Consider the following 18,489-nt stretch of genomic DNA (forward strand, 5'->3'; position numbering starts at 1 on the left):
TAGCTCCTAAATTGTGTTTTTAATATATCTAACTATTCTATGGGTTGAAAATATTTCATCATCCACAAAACGTCTATGGATCAGCGTGAAACTAGGACACATTATCTCAAGTTGCTTTGAAATGAGAGAATGTTCCCGTCTCACTCAAGTGTCCCAGGCTGTTATGGGCCTCTCTGTAGAGGCGATATAAAGCTGTAAATACCAACTGTGACTTTTCAAGCCAGATTATCTATGCAATTCAGGTAAATATGCTTTGATCACATGCAATATAAGATTTATATGACAGTTGCACAGGTATTGCAAGCACATATTGCATCTAAATTACTTTCGTATTAAGTTAATGTTGTTTTAGAATTTTTTACGTGAAAACTTCCAATTCTGAATTGATGAAATTAATGAGTTCTGGGTTAATGACCATACAGCCATCAGCCCCTGGTGGTCTAGTCTTCTGCAGTGAATGACACTTTTTCATGCATTTTTTCTGCAAATTAAGTGGATCATATGAAAAACTCTATAACAATATTTTCAAAACAGGGGCATAAAAGAAGCTTGGCTATAAAACTTTATGACAGCACCATTGAAACTGATTTAATACTGTAATTACTAATTAATGAAAGGTATTTAACAGACACATACATGTATAGCAGAAGAGATTGACTGCCGAGGGTGGTCTTCCACTCATAATACTTTGACATGGCAATATGACTAAACAGTTTGAGTCATATCCAGAGGAGGTACTCTGAACACACCCATTTTTCAGTCTTTCTAGTTTTAGCGCTAGTTTGTTGTTTAACACCAGACCCAGGTAAATGCCAGCTGTGTAATAGCAGCATAGAAATAGTCAGCTATGGACCAGACAATCCTGTGATTGATCGGTGAGCAACAAGCCAGCTTCTGGGTATGAGGACAACAACAATCTCGCAATACCTGCAAAGCCGTCCACATGTTACCTCTTATATTACTTCTCAATCAACATCTGATTCATGTTTTTATTATATTGTTTAATGCTGTATACAGTTCTAGTCAAGCTATCATAGGGAGACTGGTAAGTAATACTGAGTACTGACCAGACAATCCAGTGATTGATAGGGTGAGCAACACACCAGACCATCAACTTGATGTCACACAGCCAGCTACCCAATCCATTTAATTGCCTCTCGACAAACATAGGGTTGCTGGGAACCAACTCTACCCCGGATCTTCACAGGGGGTGATGTTTGTTAGTTTTGCTTGACATATAGATATCAGGCTATATCTTATGTCACATAAGTAGAAGTAGCAGTTACCGCAATGAAAGGCAAAGAAAATAAATACTATGGCTCAAAATCAAATCACACTTTCTAACTTTCTTTTCGGTTTGTCGCACACATAGTTTGCAAAACAAAATATTCATAAAAAATGCCACACAAACATCACCAAGGATAATGTATGCACAGGACCTCATATGATTCCATCTTGCAGGCCATATTTACATAATTGTACAACCAGAAGTACCGATCACACTGTACAGGGGCGGATACAGCTTTTTGAGAAAGGGGGGTGCACACTATTGAGAAAGGAGGGGTGCACACTTCATTTTCACCCGAGTTTCAATGGTCATTTAACAAACATTAAGCACAAAAGGGGGGGTGCACACCCCTGCACCCCCCTTCTGGATCCGCCTTTGCTGTATATAATCGATAAACATGTAATATAAAAGGCTTCACGGTTACAAGTACATGTACTGAAATAAGAACTTGTCTTAAAACAGGGCCTTGTCTAACACAGCAATGTTAGAACTATCGTAAATCATTGTTACAGTATAGCAGCTACATTGGAACAATATAGTGCTAAGTTGAGTTGGAGAATGAATCCCCAGCCTGCCATAAATCCATCAGTTGGTAACAGAGTTAATAAAGCTATACTTTTAACATTGTTCCGGATAAAGTTCTTTGACATGAAAAGAAAATCCAGACGATGTCTGTCTACTCACACCAGCTCATAAATAATGTACTTTTGATATGAGAACTAGTGATTGAAATCATCAGCGCCACGCCAGGATATCTGACAACAGTGACGTGTCATCGGTTACATGCATGACCACCAGATAACCATGGCAGTCTCATCTTGTGAACAGCATCATGAGAGAGGCACAAATAATGCCCTAGCCCTGGAATCCTCACAGGGTAGAAACTGGGTAAGTAAGGCTTAGTTTCCTGTGAAAGCCATCAGATATTGATCACATTGTTGACAATAGCTGCAAAATTGCTGACGAAGTATAAAATATATATTGACGCATTCATGATGTTAAGTGCTCAAAAGTTCTCACAAGAAACATCGTTCTGAGCCTCAAACCTCAGACTAGTCCAGACTACCGTCAAAAGACTTCCTGAATTAAAAATTGTTGGATTCTTTAAAGTAGCTCCAATTATGTGGGTCACTCATGTTGCTCATAAATTCTACAGACAGCCGGGACAACCATGGACATCATGGCGGATGTCAGCTAGACCATGTATCAGCTGAAAACAATGACATCTCAAAGCACTGGACCATCCAGGCATTAAGAGGCCACATTACCCGAGAACATTCAGTCGCAATGCCCAAATCAGGGCATAAGGTTACACCCTAACATAACATACAATATATCTTCATCAATGTCCTGAAAACACCTCAGGACATTAGGGCAGCCCTAAGAAATTAACTCTACACCTTTTCATTGTAAAAAAACTAGACCACCTTGGGACATCTGGTGACCAATGCCCTCAATACACCATTGGACAAAGGTCACCAATGCCTCCAATACACCTTGGGATATATGTCACCAATGCCCCAATACACCTTGGGACATAGGTCACCAATGCCCCCAATACACCTTCCCTTTAAGCATATAAATGCATAGATTTTATACGCTTACATGTAAAGTGTCACTACTTCCCATTACTTCCAAACAAACTGAAAACATTAGTAACTATTAATAATTAAACCTGAACACATTCAACTACTATGGGGGTGGTGGGGTAGCCTAATGGTTAAAGCGTTCGCTCGTCACACCGAAGACCCGGGTTCGATTCCCCACATGGGTACAATGTGTGAAGTCCATTTCTGGTGTCCCCCGCCATGATATTGCTGGAATATTGCTAAAAGCGTCGTAAAACTAAACTCACTCACTCAAATACGCTGGTTACTATTCATGATATTTTGACAAAAACAGTGAACACTTAAACACCAAGGCCACCCAACAACCTTCCTCTCTCTCATTTGTGACAGTAGACAGCAATCAAAATTTTGTTTCTGAATCTATCTATTTGATGAAACAAATGAAACAGACAAAATTATCAACATCATTTCAAAATTATTGACTTCTCAGCATATGACAAAGCCGCCATAATGGATTCGTCTGTATGAAGCCATTATAGAAACAAGTGCCCCTGCATTGTCAGACTACCCCATGCATCGGGACGCAGCACATGCAACCCATCGACTCCCACATGTTTGTTCAGCATGTTGTTCCAAGTGGGAGTTCATACACAGGGGCTAGTGATAAGAGGCAAAACCCCATTTCAATATTAACAGGTTACCATCACAAAAAGACCTGTTTGGGATTCGAATTGCGAAAAAGTTGAAATTTGCTTCACTAATGACTATTCCTGTTGAAACAAGTGTAGTGTGTAAAGCCTGTAAAATAGATTCATCATGTTCTGGAGTGAATAAGTCTGGAGTGAGAGAGTGGAAACCACTGAGGGTGTGGAGTGAGTGAGGATGGAGTAAGTGAGTGAGGTTGGAGTGAGTGAGGCTGGAGTGAGTAAGGTGGGAACCAGTGGGTGAGTGCGGCTGGAGTAGGTGAAACAGTGAGACCTGAGTGAGTGAGGGTGGACCCAGTGAGTGAGGCTGGAGTGTGATACTGTGAGGTGTGGAGTGAGAATGAGTAAGTCTGGGAGTGAGCTGGAGTAAGTGAAACAGTGAGACTGGAACCAGTGAGGCTGGAGTGAGTGTGAGGCTGGAGAGGACTGGGAGGACTGAGGCTTGAGTAAGTGAGTGAGTGAGGTTGGAGTGAGTGGAGGCTGGAGTGAGTAAGGTGGGAACCAGTGAGTGAGTGAGGCTGGAGTAGGTGAAACAGTGAGACCTGAGTGAGTGAGGCGGGAGCCAGTGAGTGAGGCTCGAGTAAGTGAGGCAGTACCCAGTGAGTGAGGCAGTACGCTGGAGTGAGGCTGGAGTAAGTGAAACAGTGATACTGGAGTGGGTGAGTGAGACTGGAGTGAGTAAGGCGGGACCCAGTGAGTGAGTGAAGCTGGAGTAAGTGAAACAGTGAGATAGAGTGAGTGAGGTTGGAGTAAGTGAGGTTGGAGTGACTGAGGCTTGAGTAAGTGAGTGAGTGAGCTTGGAGTAAGTGAAACAGTGAGACTGGAGTGAATGAGGCTGGAGTACATGAGTGAGTAAGGTTGGAATGATTGAGGGTGGAGTCAGTGCGTGAGTGAGGCTGGAGTAAGTGAAACAGTGAGGTTGGAGTAGTGAGTGAGTGAGGCTGGAGTGAGTAAGGTGGGAATTAGTGAGTGAGTGAGTGAGGCTAGAGTAAGTGAAACAGTGAGGCTGGAGCAAGTGAAACAGTGATACTGGAGTGAGTGAGGCGGGAACCAGGAATGAGAGTGAGTGAGGCTGGAGTAAGTGAAACAGTGATACTGGAGTGGTTGAGTGAGACTGGAGTGAGTGAGGCTGAACCACGAAGTGAGCGAGTGAGGTTGGAGCAAGTGAAACAGTGATACTGGAGTAGGTGAGTGAAACTGGAGTGAGTAAGGCTAGAGGAAGTGAAACTGAGACTGGAGTAAGTGAGTGAGGCTGGAGTAAGTGAGTGAGGTTGTAGTGGAGTGAGTGAGGCTGGAGTAAGTGAGTGAGGCTGGAGTAAGTGAGTGAGGTTGGAGTGAGTGAGGCTGGAGTAAGTGAGTGAGGTTGGAGTGGAGTGAGTGAGGCTGGAGTAAGTGAGTGAGGTTGAAATGAGTGAGGCTGGATCCAGGGAGACAATCAGGCTGGAGTGGGTGAGACAGTGACGTTCAAGTGAGTGCAGAATCACACCGTGGCATTAATGAAAGCTGAAATTACTGGGCTATTTATGTTGGTAAATAATTATTTACTGTCATCAAAATATTCATATATGTCATACATGTATAACTTAGAAATGAAGAACTGTATCATCATCAAATAGTCTAACAAGTTGTACCAAACCATTGATACCATTCTAACAGCATGCAGGATGGTGTTTAATGCCACATTGGAAATATTTCATTCACTTCAGGGAGGAAAACTGTCACTTACCATTTTGGTTAAGCAAACAGGTAATGGAAATCACAAGTGAGGCAGAACTAGAGTGTGCACCTTCACATCCTGACACAAAAAGGGAGGCAACTGAGTGCACAGCCCAAAAGCACTTTTACTGCTGGCAAGCCTATGACATCAAAATGTTAACAGAAATCTGAACTGATGGAAAAAATATTTGTGTAATAGATATGTTCTTTGCTATAGTTTTGTGTAAAACATTTTAATGGTGCAAAATGGAAGAGGGAAGCAATAATGGATTTTATGAAAAACATGATTTAAGTAACTACATTGTATGTGGAAACCGTGACAGATTTCAAGCAAAAATATTAGTAATGAATCTAAATGAGACAAAACGAAATATAAAAGTGACATTTGGTCTGGCATCTTTAATAAAATGTCTACTCAGCCCAATCTTGATAGTAGCTTACATGTCTCAGAAAACTATAAATCTCTCAAATTCTTCCTCATTTTTCAATACCGTGCCCACATGTCTCCCATACATTTCCATTTATTTGGAATAACACCGATGGAGGGCTCAGTCGCAAAACGTTTCCATTTTCGCTTTTAATATGTTTTTCTTTCTGTTTTTCTTCCTCAGTAAAGACCCTGAGGAAATGCATTGTTTACCTACTCACTCCCCCACGTACAAGAGGTGAAGTCCGTCATTTCACACATTTAGCCTGTTCTCACTGATTCCTCTCTCAAATGTGGTCCATGCACGCCTGCACTGCGGTCTACGAAGACTTGCTGCTTCTTGCACTACATATTAGGTGGCATTGGCTTACCCTCCAGAACCATTGCCAGGACGATGTTCGGTCCTCAGCTGGTAATGATAATAACTCCATTTATAATAAGCAAAAGTCCATTTATAATAAGCCAAATCCAATTCACCTATTAAATGCATAAGGCACTACATTATTACTACCCTTGTCAATGGATCCATGTGTAACTGATTTTCATTTTCAACTCCCTGAGGAGTATAAAACCAAAGCTGTTGTTCAGCTCCACTTTACACTTTACTTTATTCTCAATAGACCACCAATGGTGGTATAAGAGTACATATTACACACATCAGTTATTACATACAGTCAAATGGCAGCGGAATATAACAATATATTCTAGAAAATCAGTTGTTGGTATAACTCACTGGGGAGCATTCAACCCAAGCTATGAGGTGCTGGAAGGTTAAGAATCAGATTACCATCTCATCCTACAGGGTACCCACTGACTGCTGGTGAACCGAGGCACATTCAGAACAACGTCAGATGCCTAAGGTGACACCACATGTAACATGTACTTCAGCGTGGGTCAGGATCGAGGCCTCAGAAACGCACGTGAGTCAAGTTGCCAAAAGTTGTGTCACTCATCCAGCTATTCTCTGCAGCCATGCAGCTTAATTTCCCCTGCTTTACGACCTGTGTACAGTACCATGTGAGTGAAAAAAGGTGTATGGCCTTATTTACACAGCACTAAAGCTATTGTTTATTGTTTAAAGACAAGGTGACTGATTTCATCATAGAGTGATTTCAAGTGAGTGAGTGAATATGGTTTTACGCGCTTTTAGCAATATTCCAGCAATATCACGGTGGGGGACTCCAGAAATGGGCTTCACACATTGTGCCCATGTGGGGAATTGAACCCGGGTCTTCGTCATGACGAGCAGACGCTTTAACCACCAGGCTACCCCATGCCCCAGTGATTTCAAGACAACCACAGGCCTCATAGAATGCGTGAGTGAGTGAAGGCTTCAATTTGAATACATCACAAAAGCTGATGTAACCCCAATCATTGTTATGTGGTATGGTGTTGCCAAACCGAAAAACATAACAAGTAGGACCTGGGATTTGATCTCAAGAACATAGGTTTGTGTATTCCACAGCAACCAGTGGTGAGTTCCAAGTGAGTCCTTGCACTAGTAGCACTCAACAGTATTCAAGCTATATAGCACCGGGATTGGGATACGATGACAGGTGAGTGAGTGAGTGAGAGTGTGAGAGAGTGAATTCAAATGATGACAGCAATGACATCCAGATGACAGCACACTGTAAAGAGTGAGTGAGTGAGTTTGGTTTTAAGCCGCTCTTAGCAATATTCCAGCAATATCATGGTCGGGGACACCAGAAATGGGCTTCACACATTGTACCCATGTGGGGAATCGATCCCAGGTCTTATGCGTGATTAGCTTTAACCACTAGGCAACCCCACCGCTCCCACTGTAAAGAGATATTTACTCTTGTTCATGCACAATTTTTATACATTAAGTTATTTTTAACCCTGTGGGTAATAGAAGGAGTTATTTTCCTTCTCATATCATTTTAGGTGTCATTACCAAAGATAAAGAGTTAAAAGTGCAATTGCAAAATTAAATCATTTCCACCAATATCTAGTATCTCAGGATACCTGATATATTGAACATTTCGGTGCACTGGCTGAACCATTTCATGTATTTATCTTAAAACAAATCACAGCTTGTATCAAGACATTTCAAAACTCTTCTCCTTTTCACAACCAACACTAAAAAGACTTGAGATTGCATTTATAATTGAATATTTCTGCACTTAAATGGACTAGATTAGATAAGGTGTTTGTTGCTTCTGGTTTGGTTTGGTTAGCAATATTCTAGCTATATAGCAGCGGTCTGCAAATAATCGAATCTACACCAGACAATCCAGTGATCAACAGCATGAGCATCAATCTACACAATTGGGATACGATGACATGTGACATGTGACCACCTGATCCCATTAGTCGCTTCTTACAACAAGCAGAGGTTACTGAAGACCAATTCTAACTGAAGATCCGGGCTTGTTGCTAGCTTTTAGACACTGTACATTGTCGGACTCACATGCCATTTCCTGTCAACTTAATTCAGATCGTATTCCACGAAGCTGAATACAGCTGGTGTATGGGACAGTGTTTGGCTCTAATTGTTCCTCACCATGCAAGTCTACAAAGGGACTTCACCATGCATCATTAAATACACCCAATTGATATCTGAGGCAGTCAGAATGCATACAGATCACTGAATGTAGGTGAGTCTTGAATATGTGTTCTATATATACATGGGAAAGTGTTTCATGGTCATGTATGTCCCATCAAGGCCATGATAAAAGAATTATTTGATTTTCATCCCCACTTGTTCATTATCAAACAATACTGGTTCATCAAATTTTACTTGCAGATGATCAAAATTTGCTATGAATATTCCAGCACAGCAATATTCCATGTATGTGGGTGCGGTCTGTATATAATCAAGTCTGGACCAGACAATCCAGAGATCAACATCATAAGCATTGATCTACACAATTGGGATACGATGACATGTGTCAACCAAGTCAGCGAGTCTTACTACCTGATCCCGTAAGTCACCTCTTACAACAAGCATGGGTTACTGAAGACCAATTCTAACGCAGATCTTCACAGGTCTGAATTTAATTTTGAGGTACCATATGTGTAGTGCTACAAACATTCCAACTAAATTCAAATCATACCCATTGACTGAAATGTACACAAGAAAACAGATTCTTTAAAACAACATCCATATGAAAAAAACAATTCATATACTGTGGCCTTTGATTTAATGCACTCCAGAAATAAATGAGTCATAAAAGGCGTCAAATTAAGCGATAACTTTTTTTTTTTTTTGATGTAGAAACAGCAGGATGTTTTTATAACTGATGTTTCCAAAATAACACAGAATTATGAGGTCTTCAACTTGACAATCAGTTTTTATTATCTACATCTTTGCAGAGAGGAATCTCGAAAATGAGGGGAAAAAACTTGACCTAGATTAATATAGAACAATACTATTCTCTAATTTGTTTAAATTCCTTACAAATATTCAAGTGAAACTATTTAACAGTTTACCTGGGGCAGCAGGAAGCTGATTATCTATTACAGACATCTGTCCGTACACCTATATGAGATTTTGGTTGCTTGTTTTGTTGTTTTAATGCTGCACTTAGCAATAATCCAGTTACATGGTGGCAGTTTGTAAATAATCAAATCTGGACCAGACAATCCAGTGATCAACAGCATGAGCATCTATCTACGCAATTGGATACAATGACGTGTCAACCAAGTTAACGTGCCTGACCACCCAATCCTGATAGTCGCCTCTGACGACAATTACCCCCGGAAAAGGTTGCTGAAGACCAAATCTAACCCGGATCTTCACAGGTAACCAATGTGAGAAGGATACCACCATCCAATGATTAATCACATAGCCAGTGCGGAACACACAATCACTTTTCCTACATTGCAACTGTGGCCATGTGGACGACAAATGAGCCTCCCAAACACATGAATCACTGTTACAATAATATCAAAGTTAATTCTCTCTTTGTTTCCTTGTTATTTTCACACGATGAAAGTATTGTCAAACGGAAGGTAAGGCTAAACTTGAGAAAAAAGACATAATCAAATTCTTCTCCTTTAGCTTGACCTTTGTGATGAATCTGCAGTTTAAGTGCTGAGGACTCCTATGAGATCAGATTTCCATGTACAAAATAGTGGGTGGGAATGTTTGTTAAAAATACAGCAATGTCTTTTAACTTCTTAAATTCTTATGTCAATATGTTTGCATGCAAGAAAGGTTAGTTCCAGCTGTGTTGGTGTTCAACCTCATTGTAACCTTTGATGAATGTTAATGTAGGTCTATGAGATCAAACCAGCAAAAACAACAAAATAACAAAAGAAATAAGAAAAATGAAATAAAATGACTTTTGAAAAAGCACTTTTGGGCCAAATCTAGTTTACAATTTGGTGAAATGAAAAGAAAAAAGCACACAAGATTTTATGTTGTCATGGATAAAATCTTAATTCTACCCAGTGAGTGTGAGTGAGTGAGTTTAGTTTTATGCTGCTTCTAGCAATATTCCAGCAATATGACAGCTAGGGACACCAGAAATGAGCTTCACATGTTGTACCCATGTTGGGACACGTATCCGGATCTTTGGCATTATGAGCGAACACTTTACCCACTTTAAATTTTCTTTTTACAATCAAACCATCCCAACCAACCAAGAAGTGTCATTGCATCAGGAAAAACTCAAGATTTTGCAACTGCGATATAACATTATCAGCATGTTTTCAGATCACCATTAAGATAATAGGCAGGTATGTGTGCTTTATTTAAAAACATATCCTTTGAGAAGGAGCCCTGTTAAATTACATGATTATCACATCAATCAGTAGGTCACCTGGGTTTTGATCATTTCTCACCTATATGAGATTCACATCAGATGTTGTAACAGGATGTGTTGAACAACAAAGCATTTGGTCCTGTGCTCCACGCATCATTTACAATGGCAGGTTGTAATTGAAAGCCAGTAAAAAAATCACCAGCGTATTTAGATTTGTTTTAGCTTTCATACACATGCATCCCAGATCCTTACCTACTCTTGCCCAAGTTATTACAGATATTTTCCTCATTGGGGTTTCTGGTGAGAGCAGGTCTCCAACAACCGGTGCTGGTCTCCACATTGGGATTCCTGGTTAGAGCAGGTCATCAACAACCTGTGCTCTCTCCACATTGGGATTCCTGGTTAGAACAGGTCATCAACAACCTGTGCTAGTCTCCACATTGGGATTCCTGGTTACAGCAGGTCAGATCTTCTGCAACATGTGCTAGTCTCCACATTGGGATTCCTGGTTACAGCAGGTTCCCAACAACCTGTGCTGGTCTCCACATTGGGATTCCTGGTTAGAACAGGTCATCAACAACCTGTGCTAGTCTCCACATTGGGATTCCTGGTTACAGCAGGTCAGATCTTCTGCAACATGTGCTAGTCTCCACATTGGGATTCCTGGTTACAGCAGGTTCCCAACAACCTGTGCTGGTCTCCACATTGGGATTCCTGGTTACAGCAGGTTCCCAACAACCTGTGCTAGTCTCCACATTGGGATTCCTGGTTACAGCAGGTCTCCAACAACCTGTGCTGGTCTCCATATTGGGATTCCTGGTTACAGCAGGTTCCCAACAACCTGTGCTGGTCTCCACATTGGGATTCCTGGTTACAGCAGGTCCCTCAACAACCGGTGCTGGTCTCCACATTGGGATTCCTGGTTACAGCAGGTTCCCAACAACCTGTGCTGGTCTCTACATTTGGATTCCTGGATAGAGCAGGTTCCCAACAACCTGTGCTGGTCTCCACATTGGATTCCTGGTTACAGCAGGTCCCCCAACAACCGGTGCTGGTCTCTACATTGGGATTCCTGGTTACAGCAGGTTCCCAACAACCTGTGCTGGTCTCCACATTGGGATTCCTGGTTACAGCAGGTTTCCAACAACCTGTGCTGGTCTCAACATTGGGATTCCTGGTTAGAGCAGGTCATCAACAACCTGTGCTTGTCTCCACATTGGGATTGCTGGTTATGGCAGGTCATCAACAACCTGTGCTGGTCTCCACATTGGGATTCCTGGTTAGAGCAGGTCATCAACAACCTGTGCTAGTCTCCACATTGGGATTGCTGGTTAGAGCAGGTTCCCAACAACCTGTGATCGTCTCCACATTGGGATTCCTGGTTAGAGCAGGTCATCAACAACCTGTGCTAGTCTCCACATTGGGATAACCTGTGCTGGTCTCCATATTGGGATTACTGGTTATGGCAGGTCATCAACAACCTGTGCTGGTCTCCACATTGGGATTCCTGGTTAGAGCAGGTCATCAACAACCGGTGCTAGTCTCCACATTGGGATTCCTGGTTAGAGCAGGTCTCCAAATACCTGTGCTCGTCTCCACATTGGGATTCCTGGTTATGGCAGGTCATCAACAACCTGTGCTGGTCTCCACATTGGGATTCCTGGTTAGAGCAGGTCATCAACAACCTGTGCTGGTCTCCACATTGGGATTCCTGGTTAGAGCAGGTCATCAACAACCTGTGCTGGTCTCCACATTGGGATTCCTGGTTAGAGCAGGTCATCAACAACCTGTGCTGGTCTCCACATTGGGATTCCTGGTTACAGCAGGTTCCCAACAACCTGTGCTGGTCTCCACATTGGGATTCCTGGTTAGAGCAGGTCATCAACAACCTGTGCTAGTCTCCACATTGGGATTCCTGGTTAGAGCAGGTCATCAACAACCTGTGCTGGTCTCCATATTGGGATTACTGGTTATGGCAGGTCATCAACAACCTGTGCTGGTCTCCACATTGGGATTCCTGGTTAGAGCAGGTCATCAACAACCGGTGCTAGTCTCCACATTGGGATTCCTGGTTAGAGCAGGTCTCCAAATACCTGTGCTCGTCTCCACATTGGGATTCCTGGTTATGGCAGGTCATCAACAACCGGTGCTGGTCTCCACATTGGGATTCCTGGTTAGAGCAGGTCATCAACAACCTGTGCTGGTCTCCACATTAGGACTCCTGGTGAAAGCACAGGTCCCCAGCTACCAGTGCTGTCCCCACACTGGGATTCTTGGTTAGCACAGGTCCCGAGCTAAATGTGCTGGGCAGGTCTCAAGCAATCTCTGCTGGTTCCCTATGAAGATTCTAGATGAGAATTGGTCCCCAGCAAGTTTAGTAAGTATCCCAGAGGAGATTCCAGGTTAGAATAGGAGTTGAGCAATAGCATGATGAGACTCACCAACTTGGACGACTGCTTGTCGTTGTACCATGGTAGCAAGACCTATGCCCATACCATTTATCCATAAATTGTCTGGTCCAGACTCACTTACCGGTATCTACAGGCTGCTTTCATATAGTTGGAGGATAGGTGAGGACGGTGCATGCAAAGAAGAAACGAACAAAGAGCTCATTTCCATACCTTACCCTGCCCAGGTCATCATCATTCAGTTGTAATATATATAGTGGTGAAGACCACTTTTAACAACAGGATCTCCATAATCTATACTCAGAAATATATGCTGCAACCTACAACGACACAACACAATTACTACAACCGAGTTTAGCGTTAACTATGGTCAAAGGGAAACAACTCTTGTATGACTAATCAAATTTTCATTCGGTACAAACTGTTTATATTTTTCAAACCTATTCTTTCTGTTAGGCCGTTCCATTTACTTTTTGTATACATGTACACTAACTTCGATCTCTAAGAACAAATTAGTACATCAAGACATAGAAATACAAGTTTATCAAAATTGTTCCAGTGTGTTCACAACTCATTAGCTGCATGTTTGAAAGGTGCTATTGAGGTTTAATATATATGTAGTGCTTAAGGAGCATATTCAAACTAGAAATCAGATATTTTAGATTATTAATAATTATGATTCACAAGTAACACAAGTTTTGGCACATAGAGTATGAAAAGAAATATAACTAACATCAAATATTAACATGAACAAATCTAGTAACATAACAAAATCAGCATGGTCAAAGGGGGATAACTCCAAATAATATTTTGCATGTAAATTAGTTGTCAATTCTCTTATCACATACACTTGGTCTGCAGTCCTTGGACTTTTTGAACTTGTGGATGTATACATGTGGTGTCATATTGCTCTTATAACAGCTAAAAATTGGAATATTGTGATAAAAATATGTTCCCGGTTACATTTACAAATCATATCAGTCTCTTCATAGGGTCAATGATAAACACCTGTTAAATTAACATACACATGGTTAATGAACTTATGTACATGCCTTATAGACAGGTTCTTACACAAAAGAAATCTGGAAATTATAAAATATAAAGCATATCATTGATCTTAATGAAGATGCAGGCATTTTCTTCCACGTTATGAAATGACAGTTGTGGATTAACATATTCTTACACTTAATTCCAACACCAGACACACCTAAACAACAATATAAAGGCCCACTTGAGAGAAATATTACCCAAAAATTCATTAAAACAATATGTAAACCATGATTAATCATTTTCCTGTAACAAGCAAATCAACACATTATCATGGTAGGCAATTTGATTAAGAAATGTCACCATGCTGCTGATATTACTTTGACATCAGTACCATTTCCACATGGTGTCGGCCCGAGAAAGCGACATTTCAATTTTTAGTATACCCAGTAAAGCGTCAAACCAGGTTCTGTCGAGCTTTGCTGGGAAAGCATCAACATGATAGTTGCAAATTAGAATTTAGAGTACCGTAAATGAGTTGAGCGTCCATGTGTTTAGTATGTTAAACAAACATGTGAGAAGTGTTGTTTGATCCAAATCAATCCTACGAAAATGTGAGAAGACACATCCCTTTAGATGTAAAACCCTTTTCCAACAGCGAAATACCTATCTTGCGACACATATATATATGGTCTCCAAAAACATTCAATGTTAAAGAAATTATAATGTAATAAAACCACTAAGCATTTGAAGAACTTAAAGTCACTTCTGAATGTATTGTTTAAATCAGCCACCACTTTGGCAGTGAATGATTTGTCATATATCGAATATATCAGTTCCAAAATATGCTGTATCAATAGTATTAATTTATCTATATAAACTACGGTACGGTTCAATAAAACTCTAAATCATTCAAATTCTTTTGTCTTGGATGTTCTTACTCAGTGCCGGGAAAGTCCTAATTAAAAATCACTGAACCCAAAATATGGCCGGTAAAGCCCCACTATATTCTACCTATAGAATTTGAAAGGGCGCTTTCTCGGCTCATAACCTTACACATACATACTCCATCCATGCTGAGGGTGAAACGGTACACCGCGGTATTAGTAGAACACACACATGCATGCACGCACGTACTAACGATACTTGAATCGTATGTTTGTGGGACTGTAATACTAAATAAAACATATGACAAACATGAGTATATTGAAATGTATTTACCACAATCTTGTGAAATGTCTGTAGTATACAATCAATGGAAGTCACTGATAATTAAGGAAGGATAACAATATATGGATGAACAACTTCTTTATTACAGAGAGAGCGACGTTTCACTGTAGGTTCTAACACTGTTATCAAACAAGTAACAACATGGCCATTTGACATACAAACATGGTGTCTTACCTGTCTTATTTCTTTGGGAAATTCATCTAGATGGTCAGTCACACAACCCAAACAGAACCTCTTTGTGAAGAATAAACTGCAATCCTGTAAAAAGTGATTCAGAACAATGTAGCATAGTTCATTTATTTAATTGAGGGAGAGAGGGAGTACCCAGACTGATGCTGGTTTCAGATGCAGGCTAAGATTAGGCTTTATATTCTAGCCACAACCACACAGACCTGGGCCCTTGAAATGTTCTAGCTCTAAGAATTCTTAACTTTGATCGTAGCCAATGAATTAAGGATGGGCTTAAGAAGTTCGTAGGGCTACAAACGTTTCGAGAATAGCTAGCCAGAATTTTTCTTAGAAGGAATGATGCAACTTAAGGGTTCCAGATAACTTTTGGGGGTGTGGGTGTACTTGCACCTCATATTGCATGTGGGGGTGTACTGAGAATTTTGATTTAGACCAACTTTACCAAAGAAACTCGTTATTTGTTTTTGACACGCCATGTTGGATGCTAGACCCAATCCAATGACGTTTCTTCCTACTTCATTTTCGAACAATCTATACTGCAGTAGATTTCTGTTGTTTTTGTCTGTTACTGTTCAAATGAATTATAAATATTCTAATGGTGTATGTTACTGCCTCGCATGCGATAATACCGACACAATATATGTGCAGTTCTCAGTAACAAAATGAGATTTTAGTTTAGTGTAAATGTATTTGAAGATGAGAGAAATAACTGAGTGACCGTGTGATGCGCGAAATGTCTAGTCCGACTGGATATAAAAAGGAACAGTGTAGTTTATAGCCAATCGAAAAAAGTAACACATTTTGTTGCATGGCAACGCAGGGGATTCCCACTGCCGGGGTTCCCTCATGTGTCAACAAACAAGGAGATACATTTAGAAAACTGTTTTTCTACATAAAGTGGACCACCTCTGTGGTGTAGTGGTTAGAGCGTCCACCCGGAGAGCGGAAGGTCGCGGGTTCGATCCCCGACCGCATCATACCAAAAGATGTTAAAATATGGAACTTGTTGGTCCCTGCTTGGCGCTCGGCATTAATGGGTACAACAAGGACTGGTCGGCTCGGAGTCCGTATAATGTGTCTGAGTGGGGTATTCATGCTTCACTGCGGCATGGTATCTCAGTGGGCTAGCACTATAAAACCAGCTTCAGTCTGGGCTAGTACAAGCAGCCGCACATACACATACACACACATGCACGTCGTCATATGAGCGAAATATTCTCAAGCACGACGTTAAACCCAATTTCACCTCACCTCACCTCACATAAAGTGAGAATTCACTGTATCATCAAATGATATACATGTAGTTAATGCGTTTTCATTTCTATACACCCTATCATCCTAAATCAGGAATATGCAGAAATTCCACAAACATTCATGTGGTTCTTAGACAAATGTTAGAGTCTCCCTAAATTGTAACAGCTCTGGTTACTAAAGAAATTTTCGAACCTAGAGTGTCAAGAGTCTTCCCCCCACCCCTCCAACTTACAGCAGCGATGCAGACTGGCTTGTTACACCTAGAACAATGTAACTAACAGAAGTGATGCAGACTGGCTTGTTACACCAAGTCCTCCCTAACTTACAGTAGCGATGCAGACAGGCTTGTTACACCAAGTCCCCCCTAACTTACAGTAGCGATGCAGACAGGCTTGTTACACCAAGTCCCCCCTAACTTACAGCAGCGATGCAGACTGGCTTGTTACACCAAGTCCCCCTAACTTACAGTAGCGATGCAGACAGGCTTGTTAAACCAAGTCCCCCCTAACTTACAGTAGCGATGCAGACAGGCTTGTTACACCAAGTCCCCACTAACTTACAGTAGCGATGCAGACTGGCTTGTTACACCAAGTCCCCCTAACTTACAGTAGCGATGCAGACAGGCTTGTTACACCAAGTCCCCCTAACTTACAGTAGCGATGCAGACAGGCTTGTTAAACCAAGTCCCCCTAACTTACAGTAGCAATGCAGACAGGCTTGTTACACCAAGTCCCCCTAACTTACAGTAGCAATGCAGACAGGCTTGTTACACCAAGTCCCCCTAACTTACAGTAGCGATGCAGACAGGCTTGTTAAACCAAGTCCCCTAACTTACAGTAGCAATGCAGACAGGCTTGTTACACCAAGTCCCCCTAACTTACAGTAGCGATGCAGACAGGCTTGTTACACCAAGTCCCCCCTAGCTTACAGCAGCGATGCAGACTGGCTTGTTACACCAAGTCCCCCTAACTTACAGCAGCGATGCAGACTGGCTTGTTACACCAAGTCCCCCTAACTTACAGCAGCGATGCAGACTGACTTGTTACAATAAGTCCCAACTTACTTACAGCAGTGATGCAGACTGGTTACACCTAGAACCCTGTAACTTACAGTGGCAATGCAGACTGGCTTGTTACACAGAGAACACTGAGCTCCTAAGGTGACTAGACCTCCCTCTGTGCTGAATGGATCCTTCATCACATACGCCTCTTCCAACAATCTGTTAGTCAAACACAAACAGAAGAGAGAAATGGCAATCAGAGGTGATTATTAAAAATACAACAAGCAATATTGTAGGAATGACACCATACACTTGCTTCCAAGAAATGCTTTTCAAACAATGTCTGCTAGATAAGTAGAACTATTTCAAGTTTTAAACACAGCCTAACATGACAGCTATGGAGGCATTGATGACTTTGGGTGGGATCTGAAGAGATAAATTTAGTATTTTTGAAACAAGATACAGCTTCAGTCATTTTAATTTCAGAAATGTATCTTAAACTTGTTTTAAGGGCTCAGTGATGGTAAAAGATTTCCGATTTTCCAATTCTTGAGATCCATGGTAGGAACAAGGCAGTTAGGGTAAAGGAGGTTGGGTAGCCATATTGTAAAGTTGGACTTGTTGCAGCCATAATCAACATCATAAAACGGCCTACCTTTAGACTACAGCACCACAAACTTTAAAAATACGTCATAGTACCCTTTTACATAATTTTATGTGATTTTGTTCCAAGCATGTCCTCGAAACAATGCCCTATCATATGACGCCGGCTTAGCAACAAGTTGTCTAGCTCAGCGAGTGTGTATAAGTTCCGCTCACTGATGTTTCATGTCTACTAGCGGGATACACCCGAACCAGCCCCAAGCCCAACCGGCCCCTTGATATATAACCCAAACCGGCAGCTGGATATTTAACCCAAACCGGCCCCACACCCGAACCGGCCCCTGGGTTAATAAACAGTAACGATGGTTTGGTGGTAATTATCTTT

At 41.4% G+C, this 18,489-nt stretch overlaps 1 protein-coding gene across 4 annotated transcripts in view; it reads right to left on the reverse strand.

The window, feature by feature from the left end:
* Positions 1–18,489, reverse strand: part of LOC124258723 (cysteine-rich DPF motif domain-containing protein 1-like) — a 59,502-nt gene that overhangs the window by 38,426 nt on the left and 2,587 nt on the right. For all 4 annotated transcript variants that reach the window (XM_046692801.1, XM_046692802.1, XM_046692803.1 and 1 more), the window contains exons 2-3: positions 17,612–17,720; positions 15,233–15,316 (exon numbers count right to left, since the gene is read on the reverse strand). In XM_046692801.1, the coding sequence (XP_046548757.1) occupies positions 15,233–15,316; positions 17,612–17,720 (193 nt within the window). The remainder of the gene's footprint in view (positions 1–15,232; positions 15,317–17,611; positions 17,721–18,489) is intronic.

The sequence above is a fragment of the Haliotis rubra genome, unplaced genomic scaffold (assembly GCF_003918875.1).
Source record: "Haliotis rubra isolate DU_JTF1 unplaced genomic scaffold, ASM391887v1 Scf7, whole genome shotgun sequence".
NCBI classification, from domain to species: Eukaryota; Metazoa; Mollusca; class Gastropoda; order Lepetellida; family Haliotidae; genus Haliotis; species Haliotis rubra.